The sequence below is a fragment of the Ovis canadensis genome, chromosome 11 (assembly GCF_042477335.2).
Source record: "Ovis canadensis isolate MfBH-ARS-UI-01 breed Bighorn chromosome 11, ARS-UI_OviCan_v2, whole genome shotgun sequence".
Lineage (NCBI taxonomy): Eukaryota > Metazoa > Chordata > Mammalia > Artiodactyla > Bovidae > Ovis > Ovis canadensis.
This window is the reverse complement of record NC_091255.1, coordinates 37,285,568-37,302,551: the sequence shown is the minus strand read 5'-3', so window position 1 is coordinate 37,302,551 and position 16,984 is coordinate 37,285,568. Positions and strand designations below refer to the sequence as shown.

Here is a 16,984-nt window from a genome sequence, read left to right as displayed (position 1 = left end):
TTATTCTTTTATATAACCAAATAATCCAGCCAGATTGTTTGATGTTCAGATTTCTCTGATTGTCCAATGATTTTTTTTCTTTTTAGGTTGTTCAGTTCAAGATCTGAATATAGTCTGTACATTGCAACTAATTGATATGTCCCCTAAGTTTCTTTAATCAATATATGCGTTTGCCAACTCTCTTTTTCTTCACAGTTTGTTGACAAAACAAGGGCTTTTGCCCTGTAGTTTCCCACCATCTAGGCTTGCTATTTGTTTCCCCATCTACTATTTAATGTATTCCTCTGTCCTGCATATTTTCTGTAAATTGGTAGTTAGATTTAGTGGCTTGATCAGAGTCATGTCTGTCATTTTTGGCAGTGGTACATTATGATGACCTTCCCTTTATTTTTAATCTGTAGCCACCAGATCATCCTCCCACAATTATATGACATTTAGTTAGAAGATGGGTTTTCTGCGTGTCTTAAGACAGGAAGTGTTCAAACACCTAACCATTCTGAAGAGATTTTTCAAAAAATGATTGTATTAATTTTCTGTTGCTGCTATAATAAACTAGCACAAACTTGATGACTTAACCAACCTAGACAGCATGCTAAAAAGCAGAGACATTACTTTGCCACAAACATGATGACTTTTTTTTTTTTTTTTTTCATGATGACTTAACCAACCTAGACAGCATGCTAAAAAGCAGAGACATTACTTTGCCAACAAAGATCTGTCTAGTCAAAGCTATGGTTTTTTCAATAGTCATGTATGGATGTAAGAGTAAAGAAAGCTGAGCACCAAAGAATTGATGCTTTTAAACTGTGGTGTTTGAGAAGACTCTTGAGAGTCCCTTTGGCTGCAAGGAGATCCAACCAGTCAATCCTAAAAGAAATCAGTCCTGAATATTCATTGGAAGAACTGATGCTGAAGCTTAAACTCCAATACTTTGGCCCCATGATGTGAAGAACTGACTCATTGGAAAAGACCCTGATGTTGGGAAAGATTGAAGGTGGGAGGAGAAGGGGATGACAGAAGATGAGATGGTTGGATGGTATCACCAACTCAATGGACAGGAGTTTGAGCAAGCTCCGGGAGTTGGTGATGGACAGGGAAGCCTGGCATGCTGCAGTCCATGAGGTCGCAAAGAGTTGGGCACGACTGAGTGACTAAACTGAACTGATGACTTAAAATACAGATTTATCATCTTACAGTTCTGCAGCTCAGAAGTGCAATACAGATCAAGGTGCTGGCAGGGCTGGGTTCTCTTCTGGAGGCTCCAGGGAAGAATTCATTCCCTTGCCTTTTCTAGCTTCCTGACGCTACCCACATCCCTTGGCTCAAGGACCCCTTCTTTGTCTTCAGTGCCAGCACGTTGCATCTCTCTGGCCCTTCCTCATAACTCTCTCTGTCCACAGCTGGGAAAGGATTCTGTTTTTAAGGACTCATGTGATTACATTGGGTCCCCTTGGATAATCCAGAATAATCTCCCAGCTCAAATCCCTTAACTTCAATCACACCTGCAAAGTTTCTTTTGCCCTGTAAGGTCATATATTCAGAGGTTCCTGGAATTAGGAGGTGGACATCTTCAGGGGGTAATTATTCTTTGTAGCGCAACGGTTGTTCAATTTTTTAAAGTTAATACCATAGTAACATTGAATTATGATTAATAGAGTATGGTGTGTTACAGATGATCTGTTGTGATGTAAAGCCTTGGGCTGTACATTGGGTAGGACAGGATATAGTAATGAACTGTCATTATGATATCATAATAGTTTACAGGGTTCCAGACTAACTCTCTGCATGGGTCTTGATAATTGTTGATATTTTTGCAAATAGCAGCATTTATTTTCCTTCTCTCTAAGATGACTGTACCACCTCCATTTAAGAAATGCTGCTTTAAGACTTGCAGGAGCTCAGGTCATCACAGTCATTATTATTACATGCACAGCATCTCTGTTATCTGGGCCATCTGTGTTTCTGAATTATGGGATGAAACTGTACTGTAGCACTTAAACATCGAGAGGAAGTACTAAGTTCTTATAGAAATGATTTGAGTGGAGCAGAATTTTTAGCCCTCTTTCTGTTTCTCATTAGCAAGATAACCTTTAGGTGGTTGAGGCAGGTAATGAGTCGAGGTTAAGTGAAAAGAGTGTAATATAGGTATTTTTCATTTATAATCTGTGTCTGTGATAGGTAAAGCAGCTCCAGGGCTTTGATGATTTTTTTTTTTCCCTAATTGAAGATCATAGAGGAATCTCCTTTTTTCTTCTTATATATTGTTTTACCTTTTAATTCATACTGACACTTGACCCCAGTTGTATATATAGATTATTTGGGAGATGTGTTTGGAGTTTTCCAGTAACATCGGTCATCCTATAGCAGCACTAGGTTGATGATAGATTTTTCTTGGAGTCCATCCAAGAGGTTGTTACTGAAGACCAAAAGGACCTCATTATAAAGTGATTTTGCTATAAAATGGTCCCATGGAATGATCCCTAGAGACAGCAGGTCATTTGTATGGTTAAAAAAAAGCGCATCGTGTCAAAAAATGTTACTAAAGGGTCCTTACCACACACCATTAGTTTAAATAAATTCCAGATGAATTAACAAGTTAAATGTAATGGCTTAATTCCATTAAAAAAAAAAAAAAACCTAGGAAAAACTATGCAAGGAAATGTTAATGTGATCTTGGGCAGAAAGACCTTTGTGATTTCCGCTTCTATAGATGAGCCATCATGTGAAACAGACATTTTGAAAACCCCAACAAGTGAAGCCGCGAATGGCAGAGTGCTTGGTGGAAAGAGTCGTTTGACTCAGCCTTGGAGTGTTGTTTCCAGTGCACCTGCAAGCAAAGGAAAAAAGTACAAAGAGACGGAGATTGCCTAGAGTTAAAAACAAACTGTTTTAAAGAAAAGATCTTGAGTACCTTGAGTGCTTTCCTCTTTGAAAATCTTAAAATCTAGAAAAATAACACATTTAAACAAGATTTTTTGGCCACACGATGTGGCATGCAGGATCTTAGTTCTCCAAGCAGGGATCAAACCCACGGCCCTTGAAGTGGAAGCACAGAGTCTTAACCACTGAACTGCCAGGGAGATCCCAAAAAGTAACACGTGTTTTAAAAGCAAAAATACTTTTTTACTATTGTATATATTGTTTTGTATTCTACTTTTTTTTTTTTACTTAATAATGTTATCATGAACTTCTTTTGAAATCAAAATATATTTGTAAAGTATCACTTTTCATGGCCAATTAGTGTTTTACTCTATGTGCTAAGTCTCTGTGTTCGGGCATGAGGTAGTCTCTAATTTTTCACTATTCCAGATGCATCCATCTGGGCCCAGTCAGGAGAAAACAGTTTGAATAAGGAAAATTTAGTGTACAGAATTATTAACTATCACAGGGGGCTAGAGTAAAGAGGGATTAGCTAGCAAGAAGTGAAGAGAGAGAACTAGCAGGTAGAAGGTGTAGTCACTCCTGTGCAGGGACAGGGCACCCCCGCCACCCCAGGGCTGAGGTGCAGATCAGGTTTAAGGGGGTGCAGCTGAGGTTCACTGGGTTGCAGAGAAGTTGCTTGCTTTGGTGCCAAGCAGGGGACCAGGAAATAACGTGCCCAGGGAGGCATCTAACTGGTGGCCCTCTGATCTAAACCTGCCCCTGGAGGGGGTGTGTTGGGAGAAGTTGCTTGCCTTGGGGTGCCACTGGTTACTGCACACGGAAGGAACTGTCAGCACCCAGAAGCCTGTCCGGAGGGCAGGCTGGGGCCAGGAAGGAAAATTCGTTCCCTCCTGCAGTGTCTCTGCAGTTTCCTCCACTGACAAAGCTGGTGAAGGAAAAATTATTTAAAGGACCCAGATCCATTTTCTCAGAGCAATCAAAATAAGGGAGAACTTGGAGCTAAGAAGCATTAAGTTGAAAAGCCACAGAGGAAGCAGTATTTTAAGGAATAGCCTTGTATCGATTGGGTTGGCAAAAAAGTTCACTTGGGTTTTTCTGTGCCACCTTGTAGAAAAACCAGAATTAACTTTTTAGCCAATCCAGTACATCATTGCATACCATCCAAATGTTTTCTTGCATATATTCCTAGACACAGAATTGGTAGATATAGAAGTTAGCACAGTTCACTCTATAGAAAGATACATTAACTATCCCCCCATGACTTAGTACTTAGGAGCTTCTTTGTACTTTACTTAGCCCAGGGTGTTAGCAATCTTTTTAATGCTTACAAATCTGATAAGTCAGAAAAAAGCTTCATTATTCTTTGATATCTTTAAAAAATTAGTAGTGATGTTGGAACTTTTATGTCTTTTTCTTTTTTATTCTTCTGTGCATTCCCTGTCTATATCCTTTGCCCATTTAAAAAAAAAAGGAAGATTGTCTTATTGATTTCTATATGCTCTTTATTATCAGAAAGTGTAAACATTTATGTAGCCAAGTCTTACTCATTTATAATATTTAAAATTTAATTCATCTGGAAATTATTTTCGTTTAAGGTCTGAAGTGTAGGTATTTAACTTTTTTATTTTGTTCCAATACTGTTAACTATTTTCTCTTTTTCTGACTGATTTCAAATGTTACTTTGATCATGTATTGAACTGTGTTCCATGCCTGGGTCTGTTTCTGGACCTAAATTGTTTTCCTTAGGTTTTTAGTGAGTTAACTGCCTTACTTTTTCTTTCAGAACAGGATGCAGGCCTCGATGCCCTTTCCTCGATCATAAGTCGCCAGAAACAAATGGGGCAGGAAATTGGGAATGAACTGGATGAGCAAAATGGTAAGAACGTTTCTGACGTTGATCAGATTTGCCACTGAGTACTAGTGCTGAAGGCTTGACTGTTTGTTAAATGACTCTAATATCGCAGAGCACCTAAAGTAGCTTAATGTCTATGGATTATTATAGTTTAATGCAGTTGAGGGTGGTCTGCGGCTGATTTAGATTGTAGTTACTAAACACTAGGTTAAGAAACTTAATAAAAAATGTCCAGTTTTTGAAGCTGCTTTGAAAAGTGCTGTGTTCTGTTATCGAGTTATCCCCTGGGCCCTCCTTATGTGGTCACGGGGTGAGGTGGCTCAGTGCTTTTTGAGGACGCAGGGACAGGGCCTATGGAGCCTACAGGGACATGTCCTCTGCACACCCAGAGAGCTGGCTCCTCTTCCATCATAAATATCAGGCTGGGGGACAAAAAAGCCATATGTGAAGCCTTTTAATTTCAGGGCTTGATGTGATGAACCTGGCTAGAGAAAGATCAGTTTTCAAACCCACAAGAAAGATGGCTTGGGAGAGATGGAGCATTAAGTTAGGAGCCTACCCAGCAGGCTCTGGTGCTTAAAGTGTGTGGCTGAGGGTACAGGGGCTGGAATGGAAGATGCAGCGGTAGGATTATGTGAGGAAAAGGGAACGGAGGCAGGAGACTGATGGCACTTTTACTGAGTGGTCTTGGTCAGGGGAATGGGGGAGGGGGGAGTCACTGGTTTGGAGCGGAGGTCCTAAGTCCAGTGTGGACACATTCAGTGAGAGATGCCAGTGAGAAATCTGAGTCACAGCATCTAGTGGACAGTGGCAATTAAGGTACCAGAGCTCAGCAAGAGGACAGGACCACAGAGAAGAGAAGTGAGAAGCTTCAGTGTAGAGGCAATGGATAGAAGCATAAGAATAGTTGAGTTTCAGTGAGGCTGGTGTTGATCAAAGGCCTCTGCTTGGTGCTAAGCCCTTTAATCTGCGTCATTTCATTTAATCAGCACACAGCATCGTGAAGGCGACATTATCACTGTTTGTCAGAGACGAAGCCCAGAGTGGCCGAGGTGCCCCATTATGTCACCTCACTTGTCGGGAACAGAAATGAAATTTCACTCCAGCTTCCTCTCTAAGGAAGACAAAGTAAGGAGAGAAAAGCAAAAGGTTCTAAGGTGCTAGCTTGTGGTCATAGTGTCATGGAGGCTCATGGTGGAATAGCTTTCAAGAAAGGTTACCCCGTATGGAGCCCTGGGAGTCGGTGGTTGCTCACTCCAAATGGGGGCTGCACCTGTCAGATTGTATAAGCTCCACTTTTCTTCATCTCTCTAAGCAGTGAGTTCATTTGTTGCTATAGTACTATTCCATTTATCTATCATAAATGAACAAATAAGTTACTTCCATCTGTCTGCCATCTGTCATAAATAGATCAGCAAAGCATGGAGAAGTCCTCTAGCATTACCACCCTAGTGTCAGTCACTCAGTCATGTCCAGCTCTTTGCAATGCCATGGACTGTAGCCTGCCAGACTCCTCTGTTCATGGAATTCTCCAGGCAAGCATACTGGAGTGGGTAGCCATTCCCTTCTTCAGGGGATATTCCCCAGGGATGGAACCTGGGTCTCCTGTACTACAGGCAGATTATTTACTGTCTGAGCCACCAGGAAAGCCCTCATTCTGTTATACTAATAGAGGTTCTTAATGGTTTAAGCACAGAGGGGAGGACAATTCAGTCCTTTGCTAATGGTGCTGACATGAACGTACTAATTCATGTATTTGCATTTAACTCAATTACCAGCCAGTTCCTTCCTTGAAAGATAGTATATTTGTAAGAAAATTGGTTCTATAGAAAGTCTGCTTATCATAGGTATAATGTTTCTTTATCCCAAGGAAGTTTAGCTTGTTCACTGGGTCAGAAAGGACACTGGCCATGTGCTGATAAAGCGTGTCCCTCCTGTGATGTGCTTGGATAAGTCATGTCCAATAACCATGGTCCGTGGTCAAGCTGGGAGGTACCTACCTTAGTGAGGTCGACTTATTGACTAGATGAAATGCCATGTATTTTCTTTTTTAAATTTTTACTTATTTATTTTTGGCTGTCCTGGGCCTTTGTTGCCATGTGGGCTTTTTCTCTAATTGTGACAGCCGGGGCTCCTCTGTGGTTGCAGTGCATGGGCTTCTCATTGTCGCGGCTTCCTGAACTGGCAAGCAGAGTCTTAACCACGGAGCCGTCAGGGAAGCCCACCGTATCTTATCTCTCCTTCTGTTCGGTAGTTGTCATGCCTTGCTGCATATTAGAATCATCTGCTGCTGTTGCTGCTAAGTCGCTTCAGCCGTGTCTGACTCTGTGCGACTCCATAGATGGCAGCTCACCAGGCTCCCCCGTCCCTGGGATTCTCCAGGCAAGAACACTAGAGTAGGTTGCCGTTTCCTTCTCCAATGCATGAAAGTGAAAAGTGAAAGTGAAGTCGCTCAGTCGTGCCCGACTCTTAGTGACCCCATAGATTGCAGCCCACCAAGTTCCTCTGTCCATGGGATTTTCCAGGCAAGAGTACTGGAGTGGGTTGCCATTGCCTTCTCTGAGAATCATCTGAGAACCTTCTAAACCTTCAAAGCCCAGGCCATACCCAAATTAGTTTTCTGTTGTTGCTATAACACATCACTATAGACTCCATGGCTTTAAGCAATGCAAACTCCTTATTTATGGTTCTGGAGATCGTGAGTCTGCCATGGCGTTGGCGGGGCTGTACTCCTTCCTGGAGGCTTCTAGGGAAGAATTCGTTTCCTTGCCTTTTCCAGTGTCTGGAGGGTGTCCGCATTCCTTGGCTTGTGGCCCCCTTCTCCGTCTTCAATGCCAGCAATGTGGACTGAGTTCTTCTCACATTGCATCACTCTGACCTCTAACTGCTGCCCCTCTCTTCCTCTTCTAAGGGCCTTTGTGAGGACACTGGGCCCATCCAGATAATCCAGAAGGGTTTCCTAGTTAAAGCCAACCTTAATCCATCTGCAACCTTGATGCCCGTTGGCCATGTAACCTAACATTCTCAGATTTGGGGACCTAGATGTCTTTAGGGGGCCACTGTCTGCCCAACACAATACCTGATGCCAGTTAAAGCAGAATCTCTAGGGCGAGGCCTAAGCAGGAGTACTTTGTAAAGCTCCACAGATGGTTTCAGTGGGCTGCCAGGTTTGGGAACCAGTGCTCTTGTTAAATGGGGTTTCCCAGGTGGCTCAGTGGTAGAATCCGCCTACTAATGCAGGAGATGCAGGTTCAATCCCTGGGTCGGGAAGATCTCCTGGAGAAGAAAATGGCAACCCACTCCAGTACTCTTGCCTGGAGAATCCCATGGACAGAGGAGCCTGGCGGGTTACAGTCCATGGGGTCACAAAGTGAGACGCAGCTGAGCACAAGCCTTTGCTGAAAATGCTGAAAGAGCGTGTCTCGTACTGTACTTTTCTCCCTGTATGCTCACATGGCAGATGTAAAGCCCACATGTGCACAGGCCGTTCACGTGGTTACAAGCGGCACGTCTGCTGTCCTGGTTGCACAGACTGTCTTCCCATCGCAGTGCTTTGCCTGCATCCCTCTCATCTTCCTCCGCACCTCCACAGTCCTCATCTCTGTCCCAGGCCCAGATACATACATGTGTACATGGACAAACATGAGGTATTTTCCCACGAGTTGCCAAAACAAGCTGGCTTTTTCTCTGCGGTGGCCTCCCACTGAGCCTGCAGCTATGCTGGTGGTTTTCCGACGTGCACGCTCGCTGCTCAGAAATAGGGCAGAGTCAGCCATTCTCTTTCAGAGGAATGGAGAGGCTCCCTGAGGGTAAAAGGTGATACCCCTGCTAGGACCATGGTCAGCCTTTGTTCCTTTCGCCACAGTCAAGGCCACTGTGCAGTCGAGGTGTTGAGCACAGGGGTGCTGCCCCATCTGGGGTTTTACTGTGACCCGCGTGTGTCACGAGGCATCTGGGACCCTGGGGAAGGTTACCACTTTTGGTTGTAAATATCTCTCCGTGGTTTATGGGCCTACTGAATTGTTCTTTTGGTTTTCACTGAATGAGTGAAATAATAGGCTAAGATCATGGCCAGCCAGGCCAGGCTGGAGTCGGGTATCCGACCCTTAACTAAGAAAATACACGGTACTGAGAACATAACCACAAAGCTGAAGGGCTGGATCGTCATCACTGCAGGAATTAAGATTCCAGTCTCCTCACAGAGTTCAAAAGGGCCTGACCCACACCAGTAATTATACCCTGTTCACATGCCAGGGACCCAGCCTAATGAGGAAGTGGACTGGCAGTTCAGTGGCAAGGCGGGGGTGGGAGACCTGGGTGTCTGGTGAGCGTGGGCACTGGCAGCTGGCGAAGGTGAGGGGATGCAGGAGAGAGAGGGGCGGAGGCCTGAGGTCACCAGGGAGACCCCCACGAGGGACCAGGTCACAATGAACCGCTTGGGCGCCCCGGGGGAAGAGGGCTCATGTTGGGCTGACTCCCCAGATGCTGTTCCAAGCTGAAGCTGCGAAAAAGTCTTACAGAAAAATCCTTTAAAGTTCATGTTCAAATTAAAGTTCGTGTTCAAGAGCACAGGGCCTTCTGAAAGGAACACTAAAACAGGAAAATGAACGGGACTGACTTGACGAAAGCGGGTATTTCCGATACCCGTTTTGGCTGTTGGCCAAGCTTTGAAGCCAGCTCCCAGTACCCCAGAAACCCAGTTCCAAGAGAGGGAACAGCACCAAGAACAGGCTGTATCACCAACCTCTGCCAGCAGATTCATTTTGATGTTCAAATATGCCAACTTCAGCCAGCCCTTTCAATGTTTCTCTGTCAACCTTTGAGCACTTCCTTGCCTTCTGGAAGAAACCACGGCGACAAGGACGGTGACTTGTCTCTGATGGCTGCCTCAGTACTGGGGTTGAGGAGACCAGGGTGTGCTTTGGAAGAAAACCTAGACAAAATGATAAAAGATTTCATGTACATATCAATGAGTTGGCATCTCATTCATAAAGAGATTTGTGAGTTCCTCAGGCTCAGAAACTCACAGGATGGAGAGGCATTTCAGAGGTCACTCCCTTCCCCCCATCCCCTGGCATCTTTTCATCTTCTGGCAGAATCCCACTGGGTCACTCTTGCCTCCGGTCATCGGTGCTTCCCTTTGGCGCCCCCTGGAGGCGTCATAAGCTCTCTGGCTGTGCAGAAGCAGCACATTCATACGTGGCGTGTGCTTGTTCTACTGACTGGCTCCATAATCTGCCTGTATCTATGAAAGCATTTATTTTCTATTTCATAAAAGTTTATCAAGTAAACTTTTTATTAACCTAACAAGAAAAGGCCTCATTAAACCTGGTAAGGTCTTTCCAGAAGTGCAGAGTGATACTTTTCCTTCCGTAGTACATCCTCCATCCATTCAGCAAGCACTGAGGGCCGACTGTGTGTGCTCAGCTCTGTGCTAGAACCCGCCACGTCCATCAGGTGTGGGGAGACTTGGCTTCTGCCCTCAGGGAGCTTATGCTCTGGACAGGGAGGCAGAGGTTAGACAGACGACTGCACAGACGTCCAGCTGTAGACGGTGGTAGTGACGCCCCCAGGCACCACGAGAACACAGAGCAGAGGAGACTGACACGGTTTAACACTGAGAAAGCCTGCCCCCGAGGAAAGGATACCTGTGCTGAGATTTACAGGGAAGACCACTTCTGTCTCACTGTGACTATATATTTTTTCCTTTTCCCTTAGATTTCTTACGATTTTTGCTTTATGTATCTTTGTGTCTTTGTTGTTAAGGTGTCTAATGGTTTATGATGTCTGTCTCTTTTGTGAATTGTACTTTCTATCATTTAAAAAAAGCAATAATAAAAAATAAAGGGAAGACCATTTCCAATAGCAGGAACAGCATATGCAAAAAGCCCTTTCATGGAAAGGAGGGTAACGTGGGTGAGAAACGAGGGCAAAGCCTGCTGATCCCAGAGTCCAGGGAGCCCAGGGAAATGCTAGAACAGTGAGCAGGGGTAGGCGGAAATCAGAGTAGTATTTCTGTGATCAACGTTTTATTCACAGTTGCTGTTGTTTAGTTGCTAGGCGTGTGCGACTGTTTTGCAGCCCCATGGACTGTAGCCTGCTAGGCTGCTCTGTCCATAGGATTTCCCCAGGCAAGATTACTGGAGTGGGTTGCCGTTTCCTTCTCCAGGGAATCTTCCCAACCCAGGGGTCGAATCCGCGTCTCCTGCACTGTCAGGCAGATTCTTTACTGATGAGCCACGTGGAACGGTACAGGTTGTCAAAAATGGCAGACTGAGCTGACGGGAAGCCCCTCACTCCCTTCCTGAAACACATGGAAATATTAGATAAGACATTTAAAAAATCTGATTTATACTTCTTAACTGAGCTTGAACGCGAGAGTTTCTCCAGGTGTCAGAAGGGAAAGCGCTGCCCCGCAGCGGTGAGCGCAGTGGAAGCCCCGTGGTCCTCAGAGATAACTGAGTGGATGTACACTCTTGGGACTAGTGTTTGAGTATCCACGCCTAGATGAAAGCTGGGCTGCAGTCCCTGGCACGGTGAGGGGCTGAAAGCAGGCTCTGCATGCAAAGCCAGGAGCTGAGAAATGACCATTTTATGGGAAAAACGAATCTCCCCTACCCCCACCCAAGAATGAGATACTCAGTGAGGCCACCCACCTTGGACTACAGCCTGTCTTACATTTTTAACATGTAGGCTTCAGTTTATGTTTTTCTAACAAAGTCTAAAGCGAATATACGTCTCTGAATAAATCCAGATTAGAATTATTAAACTTTCCTTCAGACACCTCCTCTTTCATGTTTCAAACTGAAGTCCTCTTTTATTTTCTACTGTACTTTATTTAGATTAACCAACATGTTTTTACTGATTTCTATTTCTACTCTCTTTTCTGTTACTCAGCTGTAAGTTTTAATACTCACGATTGTATGTTTTTAAGATGGTAAAGTCCTTTAAAATGGTACCTTTGAATGATACCCGTCAGAACTTTGCATCTTCCTTCTGCTTTTTGCAGTGTTTCTGAGTCCTCCAGGCACGTTTTGGTTTGTTCATCTCCGTCTTAATGCTGTTACAGGCTGAATTATATCTTCTCAACATTTACAGATTGAAAGTCCTAACTCCAAGGACCTTAGAATCTGATTGTATTTGGAATTAGGGTCTTGCTTTCATTCTTTTTTTAACTTTTTATTTAATATTGGAGTATAGCTGGTTAACATCGTTGTGATAGTTTCAGGTGGACAGCAATGAGATTCAGCCGTGCATATACATGTATCCATTCTCCCCCAAGCTCCCCTCCCGTCCAGGCTGCCACATAACATTGATCAGAGTTCCCTGTGCCATACAGTAGGTCCATGTTGGTTATCCATTTTAAATACAGCTGTGTGTACATGACCATCCCAAACTCCGTAACTATCCCTTCATCCCATCCTCCCCCCACCACAACCATAAGTTTGTCCTCTAAGTCTGTGAGTCTGCCTCTGTTTTGTAAATAAGTTCATTTGTATCATGGAAATAGGGTGTTTAAAGAGGTGATTGAGTTAAAATAAGGTCATTGGGTTGGGCCCTAATCCTATATAATTGGTGTCCTTATAAGTAGAGGAAATTAGGGCACAGATGGAAGACCATGAGAGGACACGGGGAAGATGGCTGTCTGCAGGTCGAAGAGAGAGGCCTCATCAGAAGCCGATTCTTGCTGGCACCTTGACTTCTAGCCTCTAGGATTGTGAGAAACTAAACGCCTGTTGTTGAAGCCCTCAGGCTTGGACTTTGTTAAGGCAGGTCCATGAGTCAAGGACCATGTTGATGAGTATAGGAAGCTGACATAGGCTTTGTTGGTATTTTGGTACATTTTGCTATTGTTGTTCAGTTGCTAAGTTGGGTGTGACTCGTTATGACCCTGTGGGCTGCAGCACACCAGGCTCCTCTGTCCTTCACTGTCTCCCTGAGTTTGCTCAGATTCATTTCCTGTAAGTCAGTGATGCTCTCTAACCATCTCATCCCCTACTGCCCCCTTCTTTTGCCTTCAGTCTTTCCAAGCATCAGGATCTTTTCCAGTGAGTCAGCTCTTCACATCAGGTGGCCAAAGTATTGGAGCTTCAGTTTCAGCATCAGTCCTTCCAACGCATATTCAGGGTTGCTTTCCTTTAGGATTGACTGGTTGGATCTCCTTGCAGTCCAAGGGACTCTCAAGAGTCTTCTCCAACACCACAGTTCAAAAGCATCATTTCTTCTGTGCTCAGCCTTCTTTATGGTCCAGCGCTCGCATCCATACATGACTACTGGAAAGACCATAGCTTTGATTATGCGAACCTTGCATAAGCAAAGTGATGTCTCTGCTTTTTAATACAATGTCGAGGTTTATCATAGCTTCCCTTCCAAGGGCATATGTCTTTTAATTTTGTGGCTGCAGTCACTGTCCTCAGTGATTTTGGACCCTAGGAAGGTAAAATCTGTCACTGCTTTTCCCCCTTCTATTTGCCATGAAGCGATGGGACCAGATGCCATGATCTTAGTTTTGGTAGGTTTGTTTACCCCCAGACCTTCTTTCTTGAGTGTGCTCTCTGTGGGCAGGCAGGTGCACCAGCAGGCACCTTCCCCGCAGAGTGTGTAGACGTGGACACAGCAGATTCAGGACCCTTGGCTGCAACCCTACCCCCACATCACTAAGGGAAGGAAAACGTTAACCTCAGGGTGACGTTCTTGTACGTGTTTATTTCTTTTCACTTCTGTCTATCCTAGAGGCTCCTGTTCAACTCATTCCGAGCCTGAACCCCAACAGTGTGGGCTCCCCAGGCAAACCCTTCTCTCCAGAGAGAGTGGTCCAGGCGCTCCAGCTGGGAGCCAGTGCTGCAGACTCCAGGCTCCGCTGAACAGGGTGGAGGCCTGCCCAGCTCAGCTGTTCTCTAGACAGCCCTGCCCTCAGATGCCCTGTCCCTGCCTCCTGGCCTCCTCTCTGTAGGCCTTTCTTCAGCTCCCAATAGCTATTGATGGCAAGCTTGGAGCTTCTCCAGGGTTCTATCAGGAAGAAAGAGCTCCTATCTGTAGCTCTGATCATGTATTTCAAGCTGTTGCCCACCCACCCTCACCGACCCCCACCCTACCCACCCCCCTGGCCCCCCGGTTTTGGTTTATTTGTCAGTACAGTCCCAACTATCTTCTTCTTCTTCTTCTTTTTTTTTTAAAGAAAGCCTTTCAAATGACTTATTCACTGACAGCATTTCTTCATGTTTTCAGGGCCACCATGGATTGATTCTCCCAAAAAATATTTTTACTGGCATTTCATTGTGCCCTTGGGAAGGAAGGGGACAGCCATGTGCACTGGCTCTTCTGTCCTGAGCTCAGAGTCTCGCTCTTATATTTTGGACAAAGTCTCAGTATCTATAGAAATCATTTTCCTGAAACAGCTAGTGTTGTGGAAGCTCTGGTTAAACAAGTTTTCAAATACAGTCTGTGAAAGTTGTTTTCTGGGGCTTCTGTGATAGGAGTGATACTTCCAAGTTCTGTCAGTCTATTTATAGATGGATTTGCTCAGAGATAAGACACTTAGAGATATGGATGGAAGGTGATTATTTTCCACGTACTTAGGGCTTCCCTGGTGGCTCACATGATAAAAAAAATCTGCCCACAATACAGGAGACCCAGGTTGGTTCAATCCCTGGGTCAGAAAGATCTCCTGCAGAAGGGAATGGCAGCCCACTCCAGTATTCTTGCCTGGAGAATCCCATAGACAGAGGAGCCTGGCGGGCTCCACTCAGTGGGGTCACAAAGAGTCGGACACAACTGAGCGACTAACACACTGACTTACAGTATTAAGTACTTGGTGAATATAAAAGTAGTTCTTTATCAAAACATTCATTATTAATCTCTCAGAAGGGGTTTCATTATTATTGTATAGTTGCTATGTCGTGTCTAACTCTTTTGTGACCCTATGGACTATAGCCCACTAGGCTCCTCTGTCCGAGGGATTTCCCAGGCAAGAATACTGGAGTGGGTTGTTATTTCCTTCTCCAGAGGATCTTACCACCCCAGGGATCAACTCCTCATCTCCTGCATTGCAAGGCGGATTCTTTACCACTGAGCCACAAGGGAAGTCCTAAGAAGGGGCTAGTTTATAATAATGGGGCTAGTGGGGGTGAGGGGAGAGAGAGAGAGCTCCCCAAGCCTCGTTGTTCAAGGGTTGTTATTGTTTTTTTTTTAAATCATGGCTTCATTATATAGGCAGAGTCTTTGTTATATAGGTGTGATTGATCAAACCTTTGGCCACATGAGGAACCCAGATTCTTGGAATTTGCTGGCTCTGCTGAAAAGATTCTCAGACCCATGCCTGATGTTTGTCACTGGGGATCTCAACTCTGGTGACCTGGGCTGGACCTACTTTGGGTCCCAAGACTTATTTTGTCCTCTAGCCTAGTGCTTTCTTTATCCTTTTTTTCTAGGCCAACGTCTTGGTCTTTACCCTGGCCCATGTAGCCGGCTGAGAGATCATCTGATGAGAGAGGCAAGGATTTTCCAAAGGAAAAGCTGTGGAAACAGTTGTCAGGGGGAAAGGCCATTTATCTTCAGGCCCTGGGACAGCTGGCCCAGCCGATTTGTTGGGCTTCCCTCCCCCTGGGCTGCACCGAAGTCCCTAGTTGACTTCCAGGAGGGAGGCGGTCAGGCCAGCACCAGCAGCTGGCGTAGAGAGTGAAGAACAGAGGAGCCAGCCAAAACTAGAGACTGTAGAGGCTGTCAAGGGGAGGGCCAGAGCAGTCACAGTCACAGGAGCAGGTCAAGCTGGGGGCCGCTGCCTTCTGCCACCTTGACCCAGCGATGGTGCTCTTCCTCGTCCTTGGTGCCTTTGCAGGCACCAGAGCTCCCCTTGGAGGTCATGTTGGGGGTCTCCAAGGCCCCCCTCCAGGTTTGGTGCTTTGTTGAAAGGACTCAGCAGATACTTGCCTTCTAAAAATCTGTGTCTACCCTCAAATCAGTACTTATAGTGCTTTTGCAATTATTCACGGACATGTGTAAAGGGGATAATTCTGGGTTATCTGATGAGCGCATTCCCAGCCAAGGTCAAATCAGGTGATGGTCTGCCTTTTTATTTCCTCTTGCATACAGAGGAGGCCAAAGGAGGAGACTCTGGCTGTGGGGCCAGTTGGATGGGGTTTGCGTCCCAACTCTGGCTCCTGATTGGTGGGGGGCAGCCTCAGGCAAGTCACTTCACAGTTTTGAACCTTTTTCTCTTTTTTAGTGAAGTATAATTGATTGACAATATGGTGTTAGTTTCAGGTGTACAGCAAAATGATTCAGATATATGTATGTGTGTACGTATACAAACATAAACACATATACTCTTTTTCAGATTCTTTTCCCTTATAGATTGTTACAAAGTAGCGAGTTTAGTTCTTAGTGCTATACAGTAGGTCCTTGTTAGTTATCTATTTCATTTGCTTTACTGAAGAATAAAATAAAATTCACCAGGATTCTACTGTTTGTTGTTAGGTTTGAAGATACAATCTATATCTCCATACAATGTAGACATACAGGGGTTCCATATTTGAGAATTCCATCTTCATGGGGACTGTGTAGAACAGAACTACCATGAATAACAAGAATCGATTCTAGTTGTACTCATGGTCATCATGATCAATTACAGTGAAAGAGCACAAAGGGAAGTCAGAACAAGAAAAGGCAAGAGGGGAACCCAGACACAGGCTTCCCACGCCCTCTTCCAACAGGTGGAGTCACAGGGGATGGGCCCTCACCCCACAGCAGCTGAGTTATAACAACACCTGTAAAGTGTTGCCAACCAGGGAAGCTCATGAGAGACTTAGGGCCCAGGGATGATTATTGTGTTGTTTTTTTTTTTTTCTTTTAGAGAATTGCTATGTTCCCAGATTCCAGAAGGAAAGCTGGCATTAAGCATAAACCAGACTATTTATATGGTTTTGAACTAGTGACCACGTTTACCAGTCATCGGTGGGAACCCTCCCCAAATCCAGGTTCCCAAACACCAGGCAGTTTTGTGAGCAGACCTTCCTAAGAGAAGCAGTCAGGCCTGGCATGTTCACTGTTTTCCACACAGAGACCTCCACCCAGTGTGGTTTGTTTATCATATCTCTGTGCTTCTCTGTGACTGGAGGGTCCGGGGAGAGTCCTGAGATGGGGTACGCGTGGGCTCTGCAGAAGGGAAGGGGTCCAGGAAGCTGCCGGGGACCTGTGTTCACCCCTCAGCTGCACCTAGAATGTGCGAGGCCGGCTCCGTTAAGCAAGACC

The 16,984-nt window shown here is 45.0% G+C and overlaps 1 protein-coding gene across 4 annotated transcripts in view; it reads left to right on the top strand.

Moving 5' to 3' along the window:
* STX8 (syntaxin 8) overlaps positions 1-16,984 on the top strand; it is a 200,609-nt gene that overhangs the window by 50,977 nt on the left and 132,648 nt on the right. For all 4 annotated transcript variants that reach the window (XM_069603553.1, XM_069603551.1, XM_069603554.1 and 1 more), the window contains one exon: positions 4,667-4,759. In XM_069603553.1, the coding sequence (XP_069459654.1) occupies positions 4,667-4,759 (93 nt within the window). The remainder of the gene's footprint in view (positions 1-4,666; positions 4,760-16,984) is intronic.